Source organism: Phaethon aethereus (genome assembly GCF_964289735.1).
Source record: "Phaethon aethereus genome assembly, chromosome: 2".
NCBI classification, from domain to species: domain Eukaryota; kingdom Metazoa; phylum Chordata; class Aves; order Phaethontiformes; family Phaethontidae; genus Phaethon; species Phaethon aethereus.
In genome coordinates, this window is record NC_138582.1 from 83,453,024 (window position 1) to 83,474,533 (window position 21,510).

Consider the following 21,510-nt stretch of genomic DNA (forward strand, 5'->3'; position numbering starts at 1 on the left):
AAGAGTTAAAAAATCAATACCAACACAATCATTACATAAAATTTGATCTGGATAATTTCAACCCTGTTTACCTATTCATTCCCTGTGCAGATTTCACTTGTGTGTCTTCCTTTTTACTCAATGCCTCTTCCCATGCTTAGCTCTCACACCTGATGGTCTTTTTTATTTATTAAATATCAGAACTACCTCACCTCCATTAAGTTTCAACAGCCAGCTGCTTTGCCTAGTTCTACCATCTACCATCAACCCCGTAAGTAAGTAGTATCCAGGTGGGGGAAGAAACTCCAGCTGAGCCTCACAGATACCCTTGCGTTAGTGCTTTGTTTGCATGCATTTACAGACAAAACAGCAAACAGACATTCTCTCTTTCTCCTTTCCATCTTTAACCTAGTTCATCCATCCAAAACTAAAGCATCATCTCTCCTTCCTACAGGAGTCAGAAAGTATATGTCTCAAGAGAGAAGTGGAAATCTGAACTCTACCAGTGTACAATGCAATAGCTCCCACGCAGATATATTCAGGCTCAGAATTGATTTTCAGCTCCAAGTCTTGGAAATGCAGAATTTCAGATTCAAATTCAGAGAGTGATGGGTTTCCCATCATCAATTTATCAATGGTTTCCTCCTTGTCCCTCTGCCATATATGGTGGTAACAATGAAAACTCTCCAAAGCTGTAAGAACTTCCTGAAAAACATTAGAAGTTCAAAGAAAGATTCTCAGCGTTATATGTATAGCATACATATAATTTGTTAGCATCTGCTCATTAGAACACATTAAGAACTCTATAGTGGAGCACGTTGCATCATTTCACTACACAGAAGGCTGCTGGTAAATTTATGCTAAAACAATTTCCATTAGAAATCACAAGCCTTGCCTGGAACACTATGCTAATAACATTCAATTTCTCAAATGAGTTACAGTCTTTTCCAACTAAGTGATTCTTCAGTCAATGAAATCCTAGGACTCAGTGGGAAGTAAAATGCTCCTTTAAGACTAGGATACAGTAGAATCATAGAACAGTTTGGGTTGAAAGAGACCTTTAAAGGACATCTTGTCCAATCCCCCTGCAATGAGCAGGGACATCTTCAACTAGATCAGGGTGCTCAGAGCCCTGTCCAACCTGACCTTGAATGTTTCCAGGGATGGGGCACCTACCACCTCTCTGGGAAACCTGCTCCAGTGTTTCACCACCCTCATTGGGAAAAATATCTTCCTTGCATCTAGTCTAAATCTACCCTCTTTCAGTTTAAAACCGTTACCCCTTCTCCTATCGCAACAGGCCCTGCTAAAAAGCCTGTCCCCATCTCTCTTAGAAGCCCCTTTAGGTACTGGAAGGCTGCAATAAGGTCTCCCTGAAGCCTTCTCTTCTCCAGGCTGAACAAGCCCAACTCGCTCAGCCTGTCCTCACAGGAGAGGTGCTCCAGGCCTCTGGTCATTTTGGTAGCCCTCCTCTGGACCCTCTCCAACAGGTCCATGTGTTTCCTGTGCTGAGGGCTCCAGAGCTGGACGCAGCACTCCAGGGGGGGTCTCCCCAGAGAAGAGTAGTGGGGCAGAATCACTTCCCTTGACCTGCTGACTGCACTTCTTTGGATGCAGCCCAGGATACGGTTTGCCACCTGGGCTGCGAGCACACATTGATGGGTCATGTCCAGCTTTTCATCCACCAGTACCCCCAAGTCCTTCTCGGCAGGGCTGCTCTCAATCCCTTCATCCCCCAGCCTGTACTGATACCAGGGGTTGCCCTGACCCATGTGCAGGACCCTGCACTCAGCCTTGTTGAATCTCATGATGTTCACATGGGCCCATTCCGTGCGCTTGCCCAGGTCCCTCTGGATGGCATCCCGTCCCTCAGGCGTGTCAACTGCACCACTCAGCTTGGTGTCATCCACAAACTTGGTAAGGTGCACTCTATCCCACTGTCTATGTCATTGATGAAGATACTAAAGAGTTCTTATTCCAATATGGAACCCTGAGGGACACCACTTGTCAACAATTCATCTGGACATTGAGCCACACTACCCTTTAGGTGTGACCATCCAACCAATTCCCCATCCACCCCACAGTCCACTCATCAAATCCATACCTCTCCAATTTCAAGAGAAGGATGTTGTGGGAGACCTTGTCAAAGGCCTTACGGAAGTCCAGATAGATGACATTAGTAGCTCTTCCCATGTCCACTGATGTGGTCACTCCATCAAAGAAGGCCACTACACTGGTCAGACAGGACTTGCCCTTGGTGAAGTCATGCTGGCTGTCTTGACTCAGCTCCCTGTGGTACCCTTGTCCTTCCCTACCACTTACTGCACTAGCAACTGAAACCTGAGCCAGGGCCCAACATAGGAAGACCAGCAGTAACTCAATTTGTTCTCAAATAATAAAGTTAACAATACAATTTTTTTTACATGTATGACATTGCTGATGTTAACATTAAACTATACATTCAATTCAAGTATCTTTGATTTGAATATCATTTAAGGAGTGTGCAACAGAATTATTTTTCTGGTTCTCAGGAGTTCGGGAAAAATGTCAGACAAAGTTAAATCATTATTCCTTCAGCTAACTAAACAGGTAAATGAGAGGTAACTGTTACATGAGATAATCCACATCATGACTTATGATAAACATAGGGCTTGCAGGCATTTAAACCTGGATAAAAGATAAAAGTTTCTAATATCGAGTATCAAAATATCATGATAACTATACACTATTATCAACTGCACTTTAGTCTTCAGCACAAGCCTGTACGTCATCGTGCTAGTTATGCTTTAGTACCACTGAAGATACAAGGCTTTGAGTCAAAAATTTCCACCTGGCAAGGCTCCACCGTAATGTTGGCCTGGCCCCAAGAGAAACTGATGCAGAGTTCCCCAGAGAAATATCAGTTCAATACCTACGGTTTACTAGATAGTGCATAGAATAAGAGAAAAGCTTAAGGGATATGCATAATTTCTTTGCCATCTCCTAACCTCCAGGAGCAAATCCTATGCAGCACTTTATAAATGCCAAGCTGACGGATGGTTTTCTTTCAAACACCTTTGTGAACTCTTCATAATGGGCCAGAAGTCATGCTGGCTTCATTAGAATTTCTTTATGAAAAAACCTGTATTTAACACACTTGTACAATTACTACCAGTTCTAAATAAAATACAAACAACTCAACTATACCTAGAGTTTTTAATGATGTTTCACCAACTGGAGATGTGTTTTAATAAGACTACTTTATGTAGTATTCAAAACGTGATAATTTTTTGAACAGAGTACACTTAACCCATGTTACACTTTCAAAGCATATTTGCAAATTTGCAGCCACATGTTTTCCATCCACCTTCCTACACTTTTTCATTCATATGTTTAATCACTGCTTTAAATGCCTACCCTTATTGCCCAAGGATAATAAAAGTAATACATTAATATCCCTTGAATAGTGATATTAAATTAACATCTCTATTGTCTTACCCTTTTTGTAGAATTAATAGCAGTGCTGAGTAGAGATACTAATTTAATAATTTCTTTGTTCTCTGAAACACTCTTGAAGCAGTTCTGGCTTTGCACTGGATCAGACAAACTGAGTGATGCTGCATCTGACACACTATCTATAAAGGCAGATTCAAACACAAAAGCAATTTCAGGACAAACATATTGTTTAGGCCAAGCAAATTCATACAAAGACTAATGAACTATTTTCAACAAGCATGCATTTTAAAGTTGAGTCTTCTTATTAATCAAAAAGGCAAATAGAAGTCTAGGCAGCCAATGTAATTGCCACAAATTCATAAACCTCTCCATTTTAGGAAACTTGCTTCATCTAGGAACTCTGTCAAATTTGGAACAAGTTCCATTCCAATCTTTCAAATATAATCTTTCCTTTTCTCTCACCCCTCCCCAAGATTTATCCTGTACACTTCACCCACGTGATTTAGTGATATGTCAGCACTAAGCAAATCCGTAAGTATTTTTATTTTCTGAAATAATGTGGGGTAGACCACAACTGGTAATCTGAAATACTAATTAACAGTAAATCTGAGATGAGTCTATTAATGCATGGCTCCGTGACTGGTGCCACGACCACAATTTCATTGTTTTTGATAATGGGACAGCCTACACGGCACTAGCTTGATGGCATCAGATGGGATTAACCTTTCTCAAAGAGGGACGAGGGTCTTTGCTCGCAAGCTAGTGGGGCTTATTGACAAGGCTTTAAACTAGACTTCAAAGGGGAGGGGGATAATATCAGGCTTACCCACAAAAAGCTGTGGGATGACATACCAAGGTTAGAGGGACAGGGTGTTAGCAAGGCCCCTCAGCCTGTTGCACCAGAGAAAGACCTCAAAGGAATTAAGGGGTGTTCATCTAAGAGGGTGACATGACCAAAAGCCCAGCTGAAGTGCCTCTACACCAACGCATGCAGCATGGGCAACAAACAGGAGGAGCTGGAAGCCACCGTGCTGCTAGAAAGCTATGACCTGGTTGCCATGACTGAAACTCGGTGGGATGAATCCCAAGACTGGAGTACGGCTATCGATGGCTACAGGCTGTGCAGAAGGGACAGGGAAAGAAGGAAGGGTGAAAGCATTGCCCTCTACGTCAAGAAATGGGTAGAGTGTGAAGACCTGTCTCTGAAGAATAGCCCTGAGCAGGTCGAAAGGTTATGGGTAAGAATCAGGGACCAACGCAACAAAGGGAACCTTGTGGTTGGTGTCTATTACAGGCCACCCGATCAAAGGGAGCCTATTGATGAAGACTTCTCACTCCAGCTACAAAAGGCATCGCACTTGCAGGCTCTCATCGTGCTGGGGGACTTCAACCACCCCAACATCTGCTGGAAAAGTAGCATGGTGAACTGTAGGCAATCTAGGAGATGCCTGGAGTGCATAGAGGAGAACTTCCTCTGCCAGGTAACAGACAGCCCTACCAGAGGGGATGCCATACTGGACCTGCTAGTCACCAACACAAGTGAGCTAACTGGTGACATCAAGATCGGAGCCAGCCTGGTCTGCAGTGATCACGCGCTGGTGGAGTTCGCAGTCCTGAGACATACGGGGCAGGCAAAGAGTAAAGTCAGGACCCTGAATTTTAGGAAAGCAAAATGCCAGCTCTTCAGGGACTTAGTCAACAGGACCCCCTGGGAAACTGCCTTCAGGGACAAGGGAGCAGAACAGAGCTGGCAGATCTTTAAGGACGCTTTCCATAGAGTACAAGAGCTCTCAATCCCCAGGTGTAAGAAATCAGGAAAGGAAGGCAAGAAAACAGCATGGCTGAGTGGAGACCTGCTGGGCAAACTAAGGGCAAGAAGGAAATGCACAGGCAGTGGAAGCAGGGACAGGTATCCTGGGATGAGTACAGGGACACTGCTCAGTTGTGTAGGGATGAAGTCAGGAAGGCCAAGGCATGGCTGGAGCTGAACATGGCAAGGGATGCAAAGAATAATACGAAGAGCTTCTACAGGTATGTCAGCCAGAAAATGAAGGTCAAAGAAAGCGTACGCCTCATGATGAGCAAGACTGGCAAACTGGCAACAACAGATGAGGAGAAGGTTGAGGTACTCAGCAACTTCTTTGCCTCAGTCTTCACTGGCAGCATCTCTTCCCACACCTCTCAAGGGGACGGCCTGCAAGACAGTGACTGGAGGAGCAAAGTCCCTCCCACTGTAAAAGAAGGTCAGGTTCAAGACCACTTGAGGAACCTGAACATGCACAAGTCTATGGGACCTGATGAGATGCATCCCAGAGTCCTGTGGGAATTGTCTGATAAAGTTGCCAGGCCACTCTCCATGATATTTGACAAGTCCTGGCAGTCAGGTGAAGTCCCTGGAGACTGGAAAAAGGTAAACATTGCACCCGTTTTTAAAAAGGATAGAAAGGAGGACCGTGGGAACTCTCAAACCATCAGCCTCACCTCTGTGCCTGAGAAGATCATGGAACAGATCCTCCTAGAAGCTATGCTAAGTCAACATGGAGGACAAGGGAAGTGCTTTTCAGGTGTCCATATTGGGACCAGTACTCTTTAATATCTTCATCAGTGATACAGACAGTGGGATCGAGTGCACACTCAGTAAGTTTGCAGATGACACCAAGCTGAGTGGTGCAGTTAACATGCCTGAGGGACGGGATGCCATCCAGAGGGACCTGGGCAAGCGCGAGGAATGGGCCCATGTGAACCTCATGAGATTCAACAAGGCCGAGTGCAGGGTCCTGCACATGGGTCAGGGCAACCCCTGGTATCAGTACAGGCTGGGGGATGAAGGGATTGAGAGCAGCCCTGCCGAGAAGGACTTGGGGGTACTGGTGGATGAAAAGCTGGACATGACCCATCAATGTGTGCTCGCAGCCCAGGTGGCAAACCGTATCCTGGGCTGCATCCAAAGAAGTGCAGTCAGCAGGTCAAGGGAAGTGATTCTGCCCCACTACTCTTCTCTGGGGAGACCCCCCCTGGAGTCCTGCGTCCAGCTCTGGAGCCCTCAGCACAGGAAACACATGGAGAAGAGAAAGGTCCAGGGAGACTTTATTGCAGCCTTCCAGTTCTTAAAGGGGGCTTCTAAGAAAGATGGGGACAGGCTTTTTAGCAGGGCCTGTAGGCGATAGGAGAAGGGGTAACGGTTTTAAACTGAAAGAGGGTAGATTTAGACTAGATATAAGGAAGAAATTTTTCCCAATGAGGGTGGTGAAACACTGGAGCACGTTTCCCAGAGAGGTGGCAGATGCCCCATCCCTGGAAACATTCAAGGTCAGGGTGGATGGGGCTCTGAGCACCCTGATCTAGTTGAAGATGTCCCTGCTCATTGCAGGGAGGTTGGACTAGATGGCCTTAAAAGGTCTCTTTCAACCCAAAGAGTCTATGATTCTACGATCACAGCCAATCCTCAAAAGGAAAGAAAGATAAAAGGAAGGTCTATTAGATACCAAATACCCACCAGATTGAACTTACTACCATTTCTTATTTCATCTCAGGTAAGAGAAATTCTTAGTTTTGAAAGAATAATTCTTTTTTTTAACCAGTTCAAGTATTACTTTCCTACTTTTTAGGTGTATAAGAGGGAAGTAACCTAAAAAGACTCAATATGTTTTTGAAGTACCTGAAGTACTAGGTAGAACAATTAATTTGGCTTGATTCTAAACCATTTCAGACAAGAAAAACTCAGCAAAAACACCAACTTACATTTCCTTGAATTAGTGCCTTCAAGAACTTAATTCCATGTCTGATCACAAAACAGATTAAATTAAAGTCCTTTTAGAAATTTTAGTCTATTCAGTCCTCTACAAAATCTACTGCAATTTATAAATATATTTCTACTCAATACCAGGTTTTGTTTAAGTTCAATTTACCCTTAGCAAAGGAATTTCTGCACAAGTTTTAAGATGCCATTTAAACACACCAAGTTACAAACCGCAGTGGCAAACCATTGAAGATCTTTTGCGTAGCAACAGTGACTAGAATTGTTTTCCAAACTCACTCACAATTTCTATGCTGCCCAAGCTGGCACTCTAACAGCTTTTCACATGCTGCAGGTAGAACCCAAAGCAAGAGAAGTCTCTGAGAGTCACAAAAAATCCCCTTACTCAAATCCACACAAAAACAAGTATCTTTGGGCAAATGGTTTCTAATCACAAAGAGAAGCTCTGGCATTGTTGTTATATCCTATTTCTTCTCAGAGGTAGTTTAAAATCCCTGAAGTTTTCGTTCTAGCGCTTTTGATACAGTTTGTATTTAACATCCCTTAACACATTCTGTATAAATCACATTTACCTAACATTCAAATTGAGTGATGTCAGAGTTTATCATTACCATAGATGTTTTTCTTTCCAGTCTCTTTCATTCCATCATCAGAATCGCTGTCTCTGCTCTCACACTGCAACACAGCCGCTTTTCTCTCTAACATCTTCTTCTGGGGAAGAAATAAAATTTTATTTTCTATTTGCAGTAGTTTTGAAACATTAGTTTTAAATAAGGCTGTTAAAGACACAAACCTTGGATATTCTCTCCTTCCTCCACTGTCCAACTCCTTTCATGACTTTCACAATACTCTCTACAGCTTTATTAAGCATCTGCTGTACCTCATCCAAAGAGGGTGTCATGATGATGTTAGGGATAGATAGGTTAATACTAGTCCTAATTATAGGATGAGTGCTTCTTTTCTGCTTAGAAGCATTGTGATCTTCTAAATGAAAGACAAAAAAAAAAAGGTTGTTCACATTTTTTTCAAGGCATCAAACTAGGTATTGTAATAATTTAAACCAACGTACATCCTAGTGTTGCATATTAAGTGTGATTTCTTGAGGAAAAAAAGATTCCTGAGTAATTTACAAGATGTATTAGTAAAGTCTAAAGCACAAGTGAAAATTACGTGCCATCCCATTTCTCTCCATGAAGCTCCTCTTCAACTTGCTCTGTGCAGCTAAACTCTGTTTAGCAGAAAATTTTATCTGGCCTGTACTTCCAGTCAGCATATTCAATTGGGCACAAAAACTCCTCAGAATCTCAAAATATTGTATGCCTTATATGCTATAGAGACCAAATACAATTACCTTTATTTTTGTTTCTTAAAAAAATGTAACAAGAAAACACTTCAAAAGAGTGTTCCATCATAATGTGTAGAAAGATCTGAAGGCAATTAGTAAGAGAAAGAGAACACACCTCTTTCTCTATTGTTTTTTTCATACAGTTTTATGTAAAAAACAAGGTCAAACAGGTAACCACCTATCAAGTCCAGCTCCAAATACATTATCCAGCTGCAGAACAGTACAGTCAGTCCTAAGGGAAGTAGCATCGCAATGACATATTCCTACTGTCACAGGGGAAAAAAAATCCTTTGGGAATATACCATGTTATCAATTGTGATTCAACAAGAAGGCTTATTCAAACTCCCTTTGTTTTCCCCTCTTTTACATATGTAGCTCTTTTTTATGTAGTTCTGAGATATTACATTTACATATTTCTTTTTATAGGCTAAGAAAGCGAAGTACTGCAATATGGCCACCTAAGAAGTTGGTCATGGAAGATGCATGGATGCGCTTGCGTATGGTCTCCAGAGTGTTTCGAATGACTTTTAAAAGGGCATCAATATTACAATGATTGAAGTGGGAAAGCAGTTCATTGGCTTCTTCCTCTAACATTTCCAAATCCGTTCTCTTCCTCTTTGCTGGAGGAGACAGTCCAGCCCGTATCTCATTGAAATTCTGGGAGGAAGTCAAACTTTTTGATCTTCTTTCCTCTTCTGTTGCTAAAACATCATAAATCTAGTTAGTTAAATTAACTTAAGAGACTTGAAAACAGAATAAAGCAACACCTCCACAGGTGTCTGAAATACAGCTAAATTTTACAGAAGGGCAGATTATACTAATTTGTACTCTGTACCTGAATGTAACAGTCCTTTTACTCCTATCCACCTTCTCTACTCAGTACAAACTGGAATGACTATCATCAAAATTTAGGTATTATTTCTTATATCCTTTCTCTAAGAAGTCCAGCAATGAACCAAGGCCTGTAAGTAGCTGCTTCTATGGCATTAACATTTCAACATACAAGATAGACTGATAATATTGACCTATTTTGCAGTTTATAGATGATTGTTAGAAGATCTGGCAAATCTATCCTGGCAAAATTCAAACAGAAGTCTTTAGACATCAGATACTGATTGAAACTTCAGTCAGCTAAGCTACAATATCCCCCAACTCATACTATCAGCACGCAAAAAAACATAAGCACAGAGTTACAATACAATCTTTTTACCTGTGTTTTTTCCCCTTATTTCACCAGTGTGTAGAACTGACTTCTCATCTTCTTTTCTGACCTGTACCTCAGTGTCAAGTAACATGTTAATCAGCTCATTAACAGCGTCTTCCACCAGCAAGCTTTTTAAATGTAAAGTCTGCGAACCTTTTCTACAGAGCTCCTGTTATCAAACCAAAACAAACATATGTTCTTATCTTCCCAGTTATCATGTCTATTTTACAGTCATAGCAGCCTTTATTAACACAAATGTCAAGGCCTCAGATTTGGGAAAAAAAAAAGATCAATACACAACATTATTTTTAAATTGTATTGTTACAAAATATTCAGTGTTGGATTCTTTGTTGTGCCACACGAGACATCATTAATGTCTTCAAAAATTGCTGTGGCTTGTTTCCTAAATCATATGACTCATCCATAGTTAATATCATGAATCAACATTTATAAAGCCTACTTCCATTCAAGGGCTCCCAAAAGAAGAGCTTCTTAATTTTCTTGACTTTCCAATCTAGACATGGAAGATTTAACCTTTCTTTTAATCATTGCCATTTTGCATTACTTGGCTGTGCAATAAGGAGTATTAGCCAATCATTTTTCCCATTTGTAGCTAGATAGGAGATAAAAATCTATCAAAAGATGTATTTATGATTAGAATAAACAAGAAAATTATTAACTGCAGGGAGAAGGAATCAAAGAATGAGATTTAAAAAAATTCGGAAATATATTAAACTATTGTGCAGTTTATTCTTTATGGTTAAATTGGTAAAGTATGACTTGGACAACTATAATTTTTAACTCTAATTGCCTTTTTTTTTTTTTCTTCTTTATTATCTCCTATTTTTGACAGCTTAATCAAACCTGGCTACCTCTGTTTAATTAAAAATCAGTAATTGGAAAAATTCAGCCATTAGCAAGATTCAGTCATTTCCAAATTTTAAGACACAATCTTTGATCTTCCTAATGATTCAGTCAAGTTGAGAGAGAAGCCAGATCTGATTTGCAATATCACAGCAACTACTAAACAAAGTAGTTTGGTTTTTTTCTACTGTCTAACTATTTTTGTTGCAGCAATTTCTTTAGAAACTTAAAGATACCTATTAGGTGATAGAACTTATTTCTAGTCTCTTCTAATTAAAACCTACACTAAGCTTACAAACGTTATTACTATTTTCATTGTACCCATAGCTGGGGTTAGTATACCACTTACTCTGCTAACTCAAATCGATTGGCTGTTGTGGTGCTGTAATTCCTATGTAGCAGTTCAAGTTTTCTTGCAGAAAATCAACATTAAGCAATGTCAATAATCACACAGTGGTCAGAAAATTTTTGTGCTCACTCTCACATATTTTTGCTTTAGTGAATATACATTTTAGTATATCAGGAAAGCAGCAGCAGGATCAAAAAAAAAACCCCTATGGATTGTGAGGCTTACAAAATACCATTCATTCCATAAAATATTGCAAGTTTTACTTTGTATTTAACAAGGTGAGCTATTACAAGGGACAAAAGAAGAAAGGCCAAAAAATACACTAAGAGAAACAGAACTTTGATTTGTAGTATTTATGGCTACAAGAGGCCAGGGATGGGGATTATCTACATGACCTAATCTTCCAAAGCAAAGTTTATTTCAGGAGAAAACACAAGTTAGACATTATATACCAAGATGCCAGAATATCTCACTATAGCCTCCTAAAAATCATCCTGACATTCAGTTTTATTACTAGCTTAATCAGCTCTCTAACTGATTACATGCTTACAGTTAATCCTCTTCAGTATGAAAGTATTTTGATGGGGTAAGGGGAGGTGGCTCTTCCCAGAACACCTTCACCCAGGTACTTCTGAATATATTTTGCACATCCCATTACCAGCTCAGGAGAGCTTGAGATTAACAAAGATACTCAGTACACAATAATTTCCATAGTATTTACTCTCCCAGGCAACAAAGTGCACTAGTTTTGGAGCTATTCAGAGGTATCAGATAAGCAATTCCCTTATTTAAAGGTACTAACTAGCAACAATGAAAAAAAAAAAGATACTAACACAGAGGAAAAAACATTTGAGTGATATCAAAGCATAAAAGAAATATCATACAGTACTTAGCTTGACATTTATAAGCTCAGAAAATAATATCTCAGCTCAAACCTCTTTGCATTTGGTATTTTTGTTCCTTTTTAAGGATCCAGCCAAGCAAGTGGGGATCTCCTTATTTCAGTTTCCCACGCATGCTTCATTAATTCTGCACTGGTTTTATCTCACAAAAAAGGGAAAATATCTTAATTCAAAGTCATTGAACTCTTCTTTATGACACTTTTATCTAATAACCTTAGTCTTTTGGAGAAATTCCTCACAGCTCAGTGGTTCATCTTCTGGCAACTTACAGAGTGGCACTCTATTCATTTCTTGAAGGACAGCATCAATACGAAATTCAACCAAGTCATTCACTCGATCAATCAATAACTCCAGCCCAGCTTTTGAAGCAAACAGAAGATTCAAGACAAACTTTAAAAGTTTAAAACAATAGTCTTTGCAGATTCCTGCTTAAATTTTTACTTCAACGAATTATCATATTCAATTTTATATGAATTCTACACCTTAACCAGCTTACTTCAAACATCTAAACTTTCATGGCAAGGTTCACCACAGAAGTCATAATTATTTTTTTGCGTAACATATGCTCATCTAGCATATGTTATCCATATCCTAAAAGATAACAGGCAAAATATTATAAATATATATAAGAGGAGCTTAAAGTATATGCATTTCAAACACAAAGACATTAAAATTCAATTGAGGTCCAGGAATACTTCTTCTCCTATACTTTTAATTAGTTACCAGAGAGAACCTACTAGCAACAGAAACTTTTGACAAATAAAATGTCTATCCTTCAAAAAACTGTTAGAAGTCAAATAATAGTTAACAGAAAACAATCACTAGAATTTTCACAGTTTAATAGCAATTTGCTTTCAATGCTGAAATTGAAATAGCAGTAAGGTGCCTGTTCCAGACTCAAACTACTTATATTATTCAAAATTAAACTGAGTGTAATGTCAGGTTAGCATCCAAAATGCGTTTTACTTTGCCATTTCAACTAAAGAAAATTCCCACTGTAACTACTGAAATAATTTCAAAAAACAAAATCTGTTTGATGTAGTAATTAAGCTGAAGTAAAAGGAACTTTGTATCTTCAGAAACAATATGCTCTCAGTGCAATCTTGTGATAATCTTTTGAAAAGACTACAAGTCCATTTGTTTTCTAAAACTGTTAACCAAGATGTGTGTGCATTAGACTGATGTTAAAAAAAAAAAAGGTTAATATGAAAAGCTATGGAGCAGTGAGAGTGCCAACTCAGTCAAGATATTACTCCCTGAGAACTTGTTTTGTACATTAGAGAAACAGAGAAAAAGACTGAAACCTAGAAGCTCTTTTAAAAAGTAGCTATCATTCTTTGAATTCAGAATGCACAGGACATTTTGCACACTACTTTATGCTTGGTTTAATCCTAACTGCCATCCCAACTATACTAGTAAAAATTTGACAAATATGCAAGACAAAAAGAAGGTGGTATTATAAAGCAGAGGTTTCATGAAGTACAGGACAGGTGAAAATTCTGATTTATTTCATGTATACATCAATTAAATGCAAATCATATAAAGGATAGTAAGCCTAATAGTATAGTTTGCATTTGTATAGTAACAAAAAATCAGAAGTTAATGGAAGGAAGCAAGTGGCTTACCTAGCTTGTAAAAAACCATATTAATATATTTCTCAATATTCAAGGATGTCCAGGTTAGTAACATTAGACCTGGCTGTATGGCTTCATCTACATTTGCTAACCGAGGAGCCATCAGTTGTTCAATAGGGTGTTGTATTTTCAGTTTAATTCTTTTATATTCTGCCAGCATCGTCTGAAATAAACAGAGAATGAAAGCATTAGTTAATATTATAGAATCACAGAACCTGGGAGATGCTTTAATCACTTGTCATATCTGTCTACCCAGACAGCACTCCTCTTTCTCAATGTTTCTAGAAAAAGAACTTCTGATATTAGTATCATAATCTGGAAAATAGGATATGTATTATATGACTTTGAATGTCAGTTATTTTTAAGCTTTTAAAAGATACTACCACAATAATTAGTAACACAACAAACAAACTGATTCTTCCAGTAATCACAGGATCATAGAATAGTTTGGGTTGGAAGGGACCTTTAAAGGCCATCTAGTTCAACCCCCCTGCAGTGAGCAGGGACATCTTCAACTAGAGCAGGGTGCTCAGAGCCCCGTCCAACCTGACCTTGAATGTTTCCAGGGATGGGGCATCAGCCACCTCTCTGGGAAACGTGCTCCAGTGTTTCACCACCCTTATCAGGAAAAATTTATTCCTTTTATCTAGTCTAAATCTGCCCTCTTTCAGTTTAAAACCATTACTCCTTGTCCTATCACTACAGACCCTGCTAAAAAGTCTGTCCCCATCATTCTTATAAGCCCCCTTTAAGTACTGGAAGGCTGCAATAAGGTCTCCCTGGAGCCTTCTCTTCTCCAGGCTGAACAACCCCAACTGTCTTTATAGGAGAGGTGTTCCATCCCTCTGATCATTTTATACACTTATTTGAACCTCTTCACATACATATATTTATCATAATTTAAATTAAGAAAATTGCCATGGATGTACATCAGTAAAATTCTTAAGAAACTGTAATTAATTGTTTGGAAAATGGTTTCATTATTTTTGGACAAAATTCACTATTTGGTGCTCTTTAGAATAACGCAAGTACTACTTCACATGGAAATTCATCTTTGTAGATTGTACTGGTTTTGGTTGGGACTGAGTTAGTTTCTTTCATAATGGCTCATATGGTGCCATGTTTTAGATTTTAAAAAGTGACTAAAATAGTGTTGATAACACACCGATGTTTTGGCTATTGCTGAACACTGCTCATACATCGAGGCCTTTTCTGCTTCTCACACCGCCCTGCCAGTGAGTAGCCTGGGGACACACAAGAAGTTGGGAGGGAACACAGCTGGGACAGCTGACCCCAGCTGACCAAAGGCATATCCCATACCTATGGCACCATGCTTAAAAATAAAGCTGAGGGAGGAAGAAGGAAGGGCGACATTCAGGGCTATGGCATTTGTCTTCCCAAGTAACTGTGATACAGCCTTGCTTTCCTGGAAATGGCTAAACACCAGCTTGCCAATGGGAAGCAGTAAATTAATTCCTTATTTTGCTTTGCTTGCGCATACAGTTTTTGCTTTCCCTAATATATTGTCTTTATCTCAAGCCACATATTTTCTCCTTTAACCTTCTATTTTCTCCCCCATCCCACTGCTGGGAGTAAGGGAACATCTGTGTGATGCTTAGCTGCCTACCAGTGTTAAACCACAACATAGAAAAAGAGTTGCAAATTTCAATCTCTAAATGGATGTTCCAGGAAGCAAAAAGCCCAAGGAAAAAAAATGCAGCTAAGTGAACTTTTCACCAGTTTATTAGACCAACCTTACCAGAACTTTAATATGGTATTTTGGTTTCTAATGCATCTTTAACCTGCTGATCTAGTTTCACGTTTTGTAAAACAATCCTTGCAATAACTTTATCGCCTAACATGACACTTTTTTCCTCATTTCAGAATCAAGTAGCCCTTTGAAGCTATAGCTTTGTGGACACCTATCTTTGAATTTTCATCTTGAGTCATCAAGAACCTTGTCTATTCATAGGCAGACCATATGATCCCAATGATTTAAAAGATGAGAGAGAGGGAAGTTTTAGCTTCTCTTTTTTAAACTATTCCACAGACATCTGCATAAAACACTGGTGCAGGAACTATGCTGCTCCTTGCTGGATGCTTTACACTTTTAGGTGTATCGCCTGTTCCTCCCTCACAGTTATTCTCTGAAAACAAAGTGTATCCAGTGCTGATGACATTATTGAATTGAGAGATAAATTGCTTATCATTTAGAAAGCAGGCAACAAAACAAGGAACCTTGTAAGTCTCCTTTCCTCCCCCTCCTCATCTCTTTCCCAAGCTCTGCAAAGTTTCCCTAAACCTGTGTATCTTTGAAGTGACTCCACAGAAAGTACAAAGCCAGGAAATTCTTTTTAAAAGTGCCTCATGACAGTCAAAGATAAAAAATAGATTTGCCAATGTTTTCTTAATGCATAATAGTTGATCTTCATTGTTTCCTCTTTCACATGTATAGAGCCTAGATACCTTAATGTACACTACACATACATAAAGTAACTAAAATAAACCCACATGCAAATTGTTGATAATCTTCTTATACCAGTCTCTCTTCTGCTGAATAATACTTGCAAATGGCGGGATTTCAAGACACATGTGAGCCATGCAATCCGTTTCTCTGATTAAAGTTAATATTTGGGGGTCAAAATTCACAAATAATTCTCCTGTTTCTGAAGCTTTTACCAAGAGAGATGCCTGAAGTCCTCTTTTAGTTAATTCAATCTGCAGGAAACAAAGTCATCATTCCTGATCAGACAAGCCAGTACAACAAAATACTTTGTTTTGAACGTAAATATCACTTTGGTAGATACTAAAATCAGGTATTGTTGACAATAAAGACTGGTATGGTATGAATCAACAAAGATACTTTATTAATACAGTTTTTATGTGCCCAAATGCTTAACAATCAAATTAACTGTTCTTTACCTGACAGACATTTTTCTGTTGGTTCTTGGATATCATAAGCTGCATTCCATGGTCCAGCATCAAAAGCAGAGCCATAGACTTTCGTACTTCAAACCTCTTAAATCTGAACTCCCACCTCCTTAAAACCTATTGTACGATCTGCAATAAGACTGCACACAACCTCTAAGGTTGGAAGAAAGGACTAAATTATTCTTGGATAACTTCTTCAGATATCTCTTGAATAAACTTATCCTCATTTCTCCTTTCACTTGTCTTCCACTACCTAACAGATATACCACACTCCAACCTTAACGGAACTCCCAATTATATCCAACCTCAGGGAAACTTTTACAAAGACCAAAATTAATCTTTATATAGATTTTTTTTTTCTTAATCCTTAAAAGGGAAGCCTAATGACACTATTGGTTTAACTGCCTTATTTGAATATTAGAATACCATTTATTCTCCATGTGATTAGAAGGAAGAGCATTAATAAGACCACTAAACATGGAAAATTTGGCTGATACCAGAAGTCATGCCTTAGGTAGGGAAATCTTTCCTACATTAAAAACTTTGCTGCTATTCCTATTTTCCAGTTGTCCTTTTGCTGACATAATTTTATTGTTTTTTATTCATTTCACAAATTTAATGTATCACAGAACATTTAGAAGTAGCTTGTTTTTAAGCAACAGTTTCATGACCCATTGATTTCTTTTAGCGTACTTCTTTTTTTATGGAACACACACTGAAAATTTGCACCCTCTTTCAATGTCTAAAATATAGTTAACTTTACTGCTTCCTTCAGCTGTATCATATATTATCATGATACTTTACACACCCTTTTTCAAGAAATCATCTAACCAAGTATTGTCAGTGAAGACGTCACACTCTATTCACTAGCATCAAAGTCACTCAGCACAGCTGCCTTAAATTGGAGTTAAATTTTTTTCTTCAAAGTTCACCAGCAAACCTTACTGCACACTTCTTTGGACTGCAGACTCATTATTCCAACTATAGATCTCTTCCTCTCCCATTTATGTTTTTTTCCCATGCAATTTCCATTATTAAAGTAACAGAAATAAGGGGTACATTGAAGGCACAAATCTTACACTTCCATAGAATTATAGTAACTTTCACACTTCCCCATATTTTATTATTTTAATATGACCAAGTTGAACATCATTTGCTATAGCACAAAAGTGATGGCTTTAAATCTTATGTTGTTTAAAAAAGTGTTTAAAAGTGTTGTTTAAAAAAGGTTCTAAACCATCCAGTAGCAAACAGGTAAAAGGGGAAAAAAATATCCTGAAATATCAAAAAGTGCCACTAAGTTTAATTATTTCCACTGTGTAGAAAATAAAAAGTAGTAGGAGCTACAGCCCTATTTCTGTTGTATTCGTATTCCTCACAGGACACCTGCTCCCCTCTCGGGTTTTTTTGTTTAGGAGTAGAGCAGGAGCTCCACCTTGTGTTCTATGATAAACATGTCCACATCCACCTGCACTCTTGTTGCCTCAGGAAGAGACACAACAGTAGTCAGATTTTTTTGCCATATCTGGTAGACAAGTGCATTGATGTTAAAGTGGATATACTTTTCATGTATTTTTAAGGCACGTGTCCTTGTTTCAAATACTTGAAATTGTGTTCAAACCCACCTCCCTTTATTCCGACCTAGTGAGCATAAGGTTGGAGCAGGCTCAGCAAGTTTATATGGCTGCCAAGTATAATTTGACTCTGCTATAAGAGAAACCAGACATTTACTTTTAGCACATGATCAGAATCGGATCACAGATCACTAGGGCCTCACAAAGGCACCAGTTCAGGGGACGTGCCTTGGATGTTACAGTCATTTTGTAAAAGATGAAAGGAGAATGTACTTGACTGCTCCGTCAAGGCAAGGTACATGTCAGAAAATCTGATCAATAGATCATCTAGCCAAAGGAGACAGATGTAGCCCCGCAAGGAGCATATAACCTCCTTAGTCTTTATAGCTGAGACAGGGAACATATCTTAAAAGTGCCCAAGCAAGGACACGAGATCAGCAGCAGGTACAATTCAGTGAAAACTATAATCAGTATACTTGGAACGATGCAGGTATCCAGCACAGCACTGGCATCAAAACCGAAACAGAGTCCAAGATAGAAACACTAAATAAATGCCAAAGGCTTCCTGAAGCATCACAGTTCCTCTTCCATAAAACATTAGGGATATACATACCCTACCAGCTCTCTGTGAAGAAAACATGAAATCAAAGATGGGCTCCTCAAGCTACCAGAAGTACTTGAAGTTAAAGACATTTCTAAGTACAACAATGGCAATTTGCATTACTGCCCAGGAGGAGAACCAATTATACAGAGGTCAGTAGTGCCAAACTTAGATCTGATATACCTGAAACATGACCTATAATGAAAGAACAGTTGAGGTAATACTCTTCAGGTTTATTGATTCCCAACTGGCAGTCAACACCAGATTAATCATCAGTAACATATATCCAGCACCAGAGCCAAGGCAATCTGAATACAGCATATTATACAACCTCCAATATTGTAGTCACTTCTCCTGTTTTAGTATATTAAATTGACAGAAACACTCCCACTTACAGTATCAGACAAATCTGATGATCCTTTAAACCTTCACAACAAATGCAAGTGTGAAGGGGGAAGTAAGAGTCAGGAAATCTTAGTATATTCAGATTGGACAGGAGACATAAGGAACCTCCGGTCTCAGGTCTAATGTTAAGATTAGCTTTGAGAAGACTGATGTTTATCAGCACCAGAGATTTTCACATTTATACAAAAGTTGGGTCTGAGCTCCAAGAACAAGAGGCAGATGCATTGCTCACTGTGCCACCACCTTCAAAACAGTCATCTGGAGACTGTGACCCTTCTTTTTGAGACTGGAGAGGCTGAGGGCAATTTTTCTACAACAGGCTCTTTGACAAGGCAACAAAGAAACTGGAAGTGGAAAATATGCCAATAGGATAGTAGAAATTTGCAGAGATTTCAAGGCTATAAAGTAGCTGCTGCAGAAGACATCTGATAATACGAAAGCAGTCAGAGGTTCTATGTACAAAACCCAAGAGAGTAAAATCAGTCAAATGATATTTAGAACTTAAGGTAAACCATGTTCTCTGAAGAATACTCAGACTATAAAGTGTTCTGCCTTACCAAACGGTTGACAGGAAATGAAATGGCTCTGTACTGGGTCTGGCTGGGATGGAGTCAATTTTCTTCATATCAGCTTGTATGGTGCTGTTTCAGATTTGCAATCAAAACAATGTTGATAACACACCAATGTTTTACCTATTGCTGAACAGAGCTTGCGCAGCATCAAGTCCACCTCTGTTTCTCACTCTACCCCCTGCAGTGAATAGATTGAGGTGGGGTGCACAAGAGGTCGGGAGGGGACAAAACCAGGCAGATGTCCCAAAATAACCAATGGGATACTCCATGCCATATAATGTCACGCTTGGCAATAAAATGAGAGAGGCAGGGGTTGAGGGGGGTTAGCCATCTTTTGCTCTGGAACTGGATGGACATTGGTCTACTCACAGGAGGTGGTGAGTGATTGCCTTTGCAACGCTTATTTTGTTTTCTTTCTCTCTTCCTCCACATACTAAACAACTTCTTATCTCAACCCACAAGTTTTATTGCTTTTACTTTTCCTTTCTTACTCACTGTCTCATTCGGGGGCAGGGGGGAAGTGATCCAGCAGTTGTGTGGTGCTTAGCTGCCTATCAGGGTTAATGCACAACAGGCTCAAATGAGTACGCCATTAATTCTACAGGATGCTCCATCTGTTGAGAGTGGATGATTTTTACATGTAGATTCACTTGGAGTGTACCCATGGATTATCACTCAAAAAACAAATCCGTATGTCCAGACCAGAGGAAACCTCTGTGTCTGCTTTCACCTTAAGCCAACCAGCTGACAAAACTTCTCTCCCAACATATGATCTTCTTGCACCAGTGTGTCAGACATAGCATAGACAGAGGGGTAGCTAAGGCTACCACTGAATCTTCATTATACATTTCCAGAATAAATATTTTTCATTATAACTTCTTAGTTACAATGAAGGTCTTTCAATTTCTCCTAAATTCAGCTACAGGCAGTACAGGCACTGTTTATTAATAAAAACACTTTCTTATAAAGTACTTTTTCTTATTCCATCCCTCACTTAAGAGGCATCCTAAATCTACAGCTTACCATGCCAGACTACTGCTATTAACCAGAGATTCCTTCACACTGCTGTAACCCAGTGTTTCACTGTGGCCTGAAACAAGAAGAACCTAATCTGGTCTGTAAAGCTAGATGTTTAATTAGTCTATCAACAACAAAAATCCACCACATTTTTTTTAAAAGAAATATCCTAATCGAAATCGTCTGTTTTACCTGCTGAAGCCATCCCCTGTGGTAGATCACCTCAAACTCCACAAGAACTCTTGCTACTTTGTTGTAGTTGCGGATTACGTGCTTGCCATCTGGTGTTTGCAGAACAGCCGGGTGCCGCTGGAAAGTCTCCATGGGCTCCTGGATCCTATAGAATAGATGGCGTGCCCACAAGATCTTACCAGCTATTGGAGGCAGATTACGAGCCAGTGGAGGGTCCTGCTTCTGTCTAGTGTAGATCTTACAAACTGTTTCTATGTCATGACCATAGTTCTGAAGTATTTTCTGGTACTTTTCATCAATGCCAAGACTCGGGATTTGTAATCTGCTTAGAAAAATAACAATCACTTAAAAAATTCCTTCAATATTTCTGAAATTCTTCTTATGCATTATTGGAAAATACAGTTGTTCCGAATTCCCTTACATTCTTTAGAAAAAAACTACTTTAGCAGCAGAGTTTTCACTACAACTTGAACAAAAGCTGTCACAATCTGATTCCAAGAAACCAAGATTTAGACCAGATGATAAAAGTTTCCAAGTAAGCCTACACATTTAGTATTTCGTCACTGTTTTCACACACTGAGCTAAAATTATGTGCAGCGAACTGTAACCAATCCGCCACTAGCAGTCTACTCCATTAAACAGAGTATTATAAGAAAACCGATGCAATAAAGACTGAGGCTGCTTTGCAACAATGTGAATTTAATGAGACAAATTTCACTGTTTCCCAATACAAGCATTTTACTCTCTCC

The 21,510-nt window shown here is 39.1% G+C and overlaps 1 protein-coding gene across 1 annotated transcript in view; it reads right to left on the reverse strand.

Moving 5' to 3' along the window:
* The window catches only part of DNAH5 (dynein axonemal heavy chain 5), a gene marked incomplete at both ends in the record, with an annotated part of 132,058 nt that overhangs the window by 88,552 nt on the left and 21,996 nt on the right, over window positions 1-21,510 (reverse strand). Inside the window, 10 exons of the mRNA XM_082015325.1 lie at window positions 483-684; window positions 3,457-3,593; window positions 7,783-7,882; window positions 7,965-8,155; window positions 8,975-9,217; window positions 9,727-9,889; window positions 12,049-12,194; window positions 13,461-13,632; window positions 15,981-16,187; window positions 20,762-21,083. Coding sequence (XP_081871451.1) covers window positions 483-684; window positions 3,457-3,593; window positions 7,783-7,882; window positions 7,965-8,155; window positions 8,975-9,217; window positions 9,727-9,889; window positions 12,049-12,194; window positions 13,461-13,632; window positions 15,981-16,187; window positions 20,762-21,083 — 1,883 coding nt within the window. The remainder of the gene's footprint in view (window positions 1-482; window positions 685-3,456; window positions 3,594-7,782; window positions 7,883-7,964; window positions 8,156-8,974; window positions 9,218-9,726; window positions 9,890-12,048; window positions 12,195-13,460; window positions 13,633-15,980; window positions 16,188-20,761; window positions 21,084-21,510) is intronic.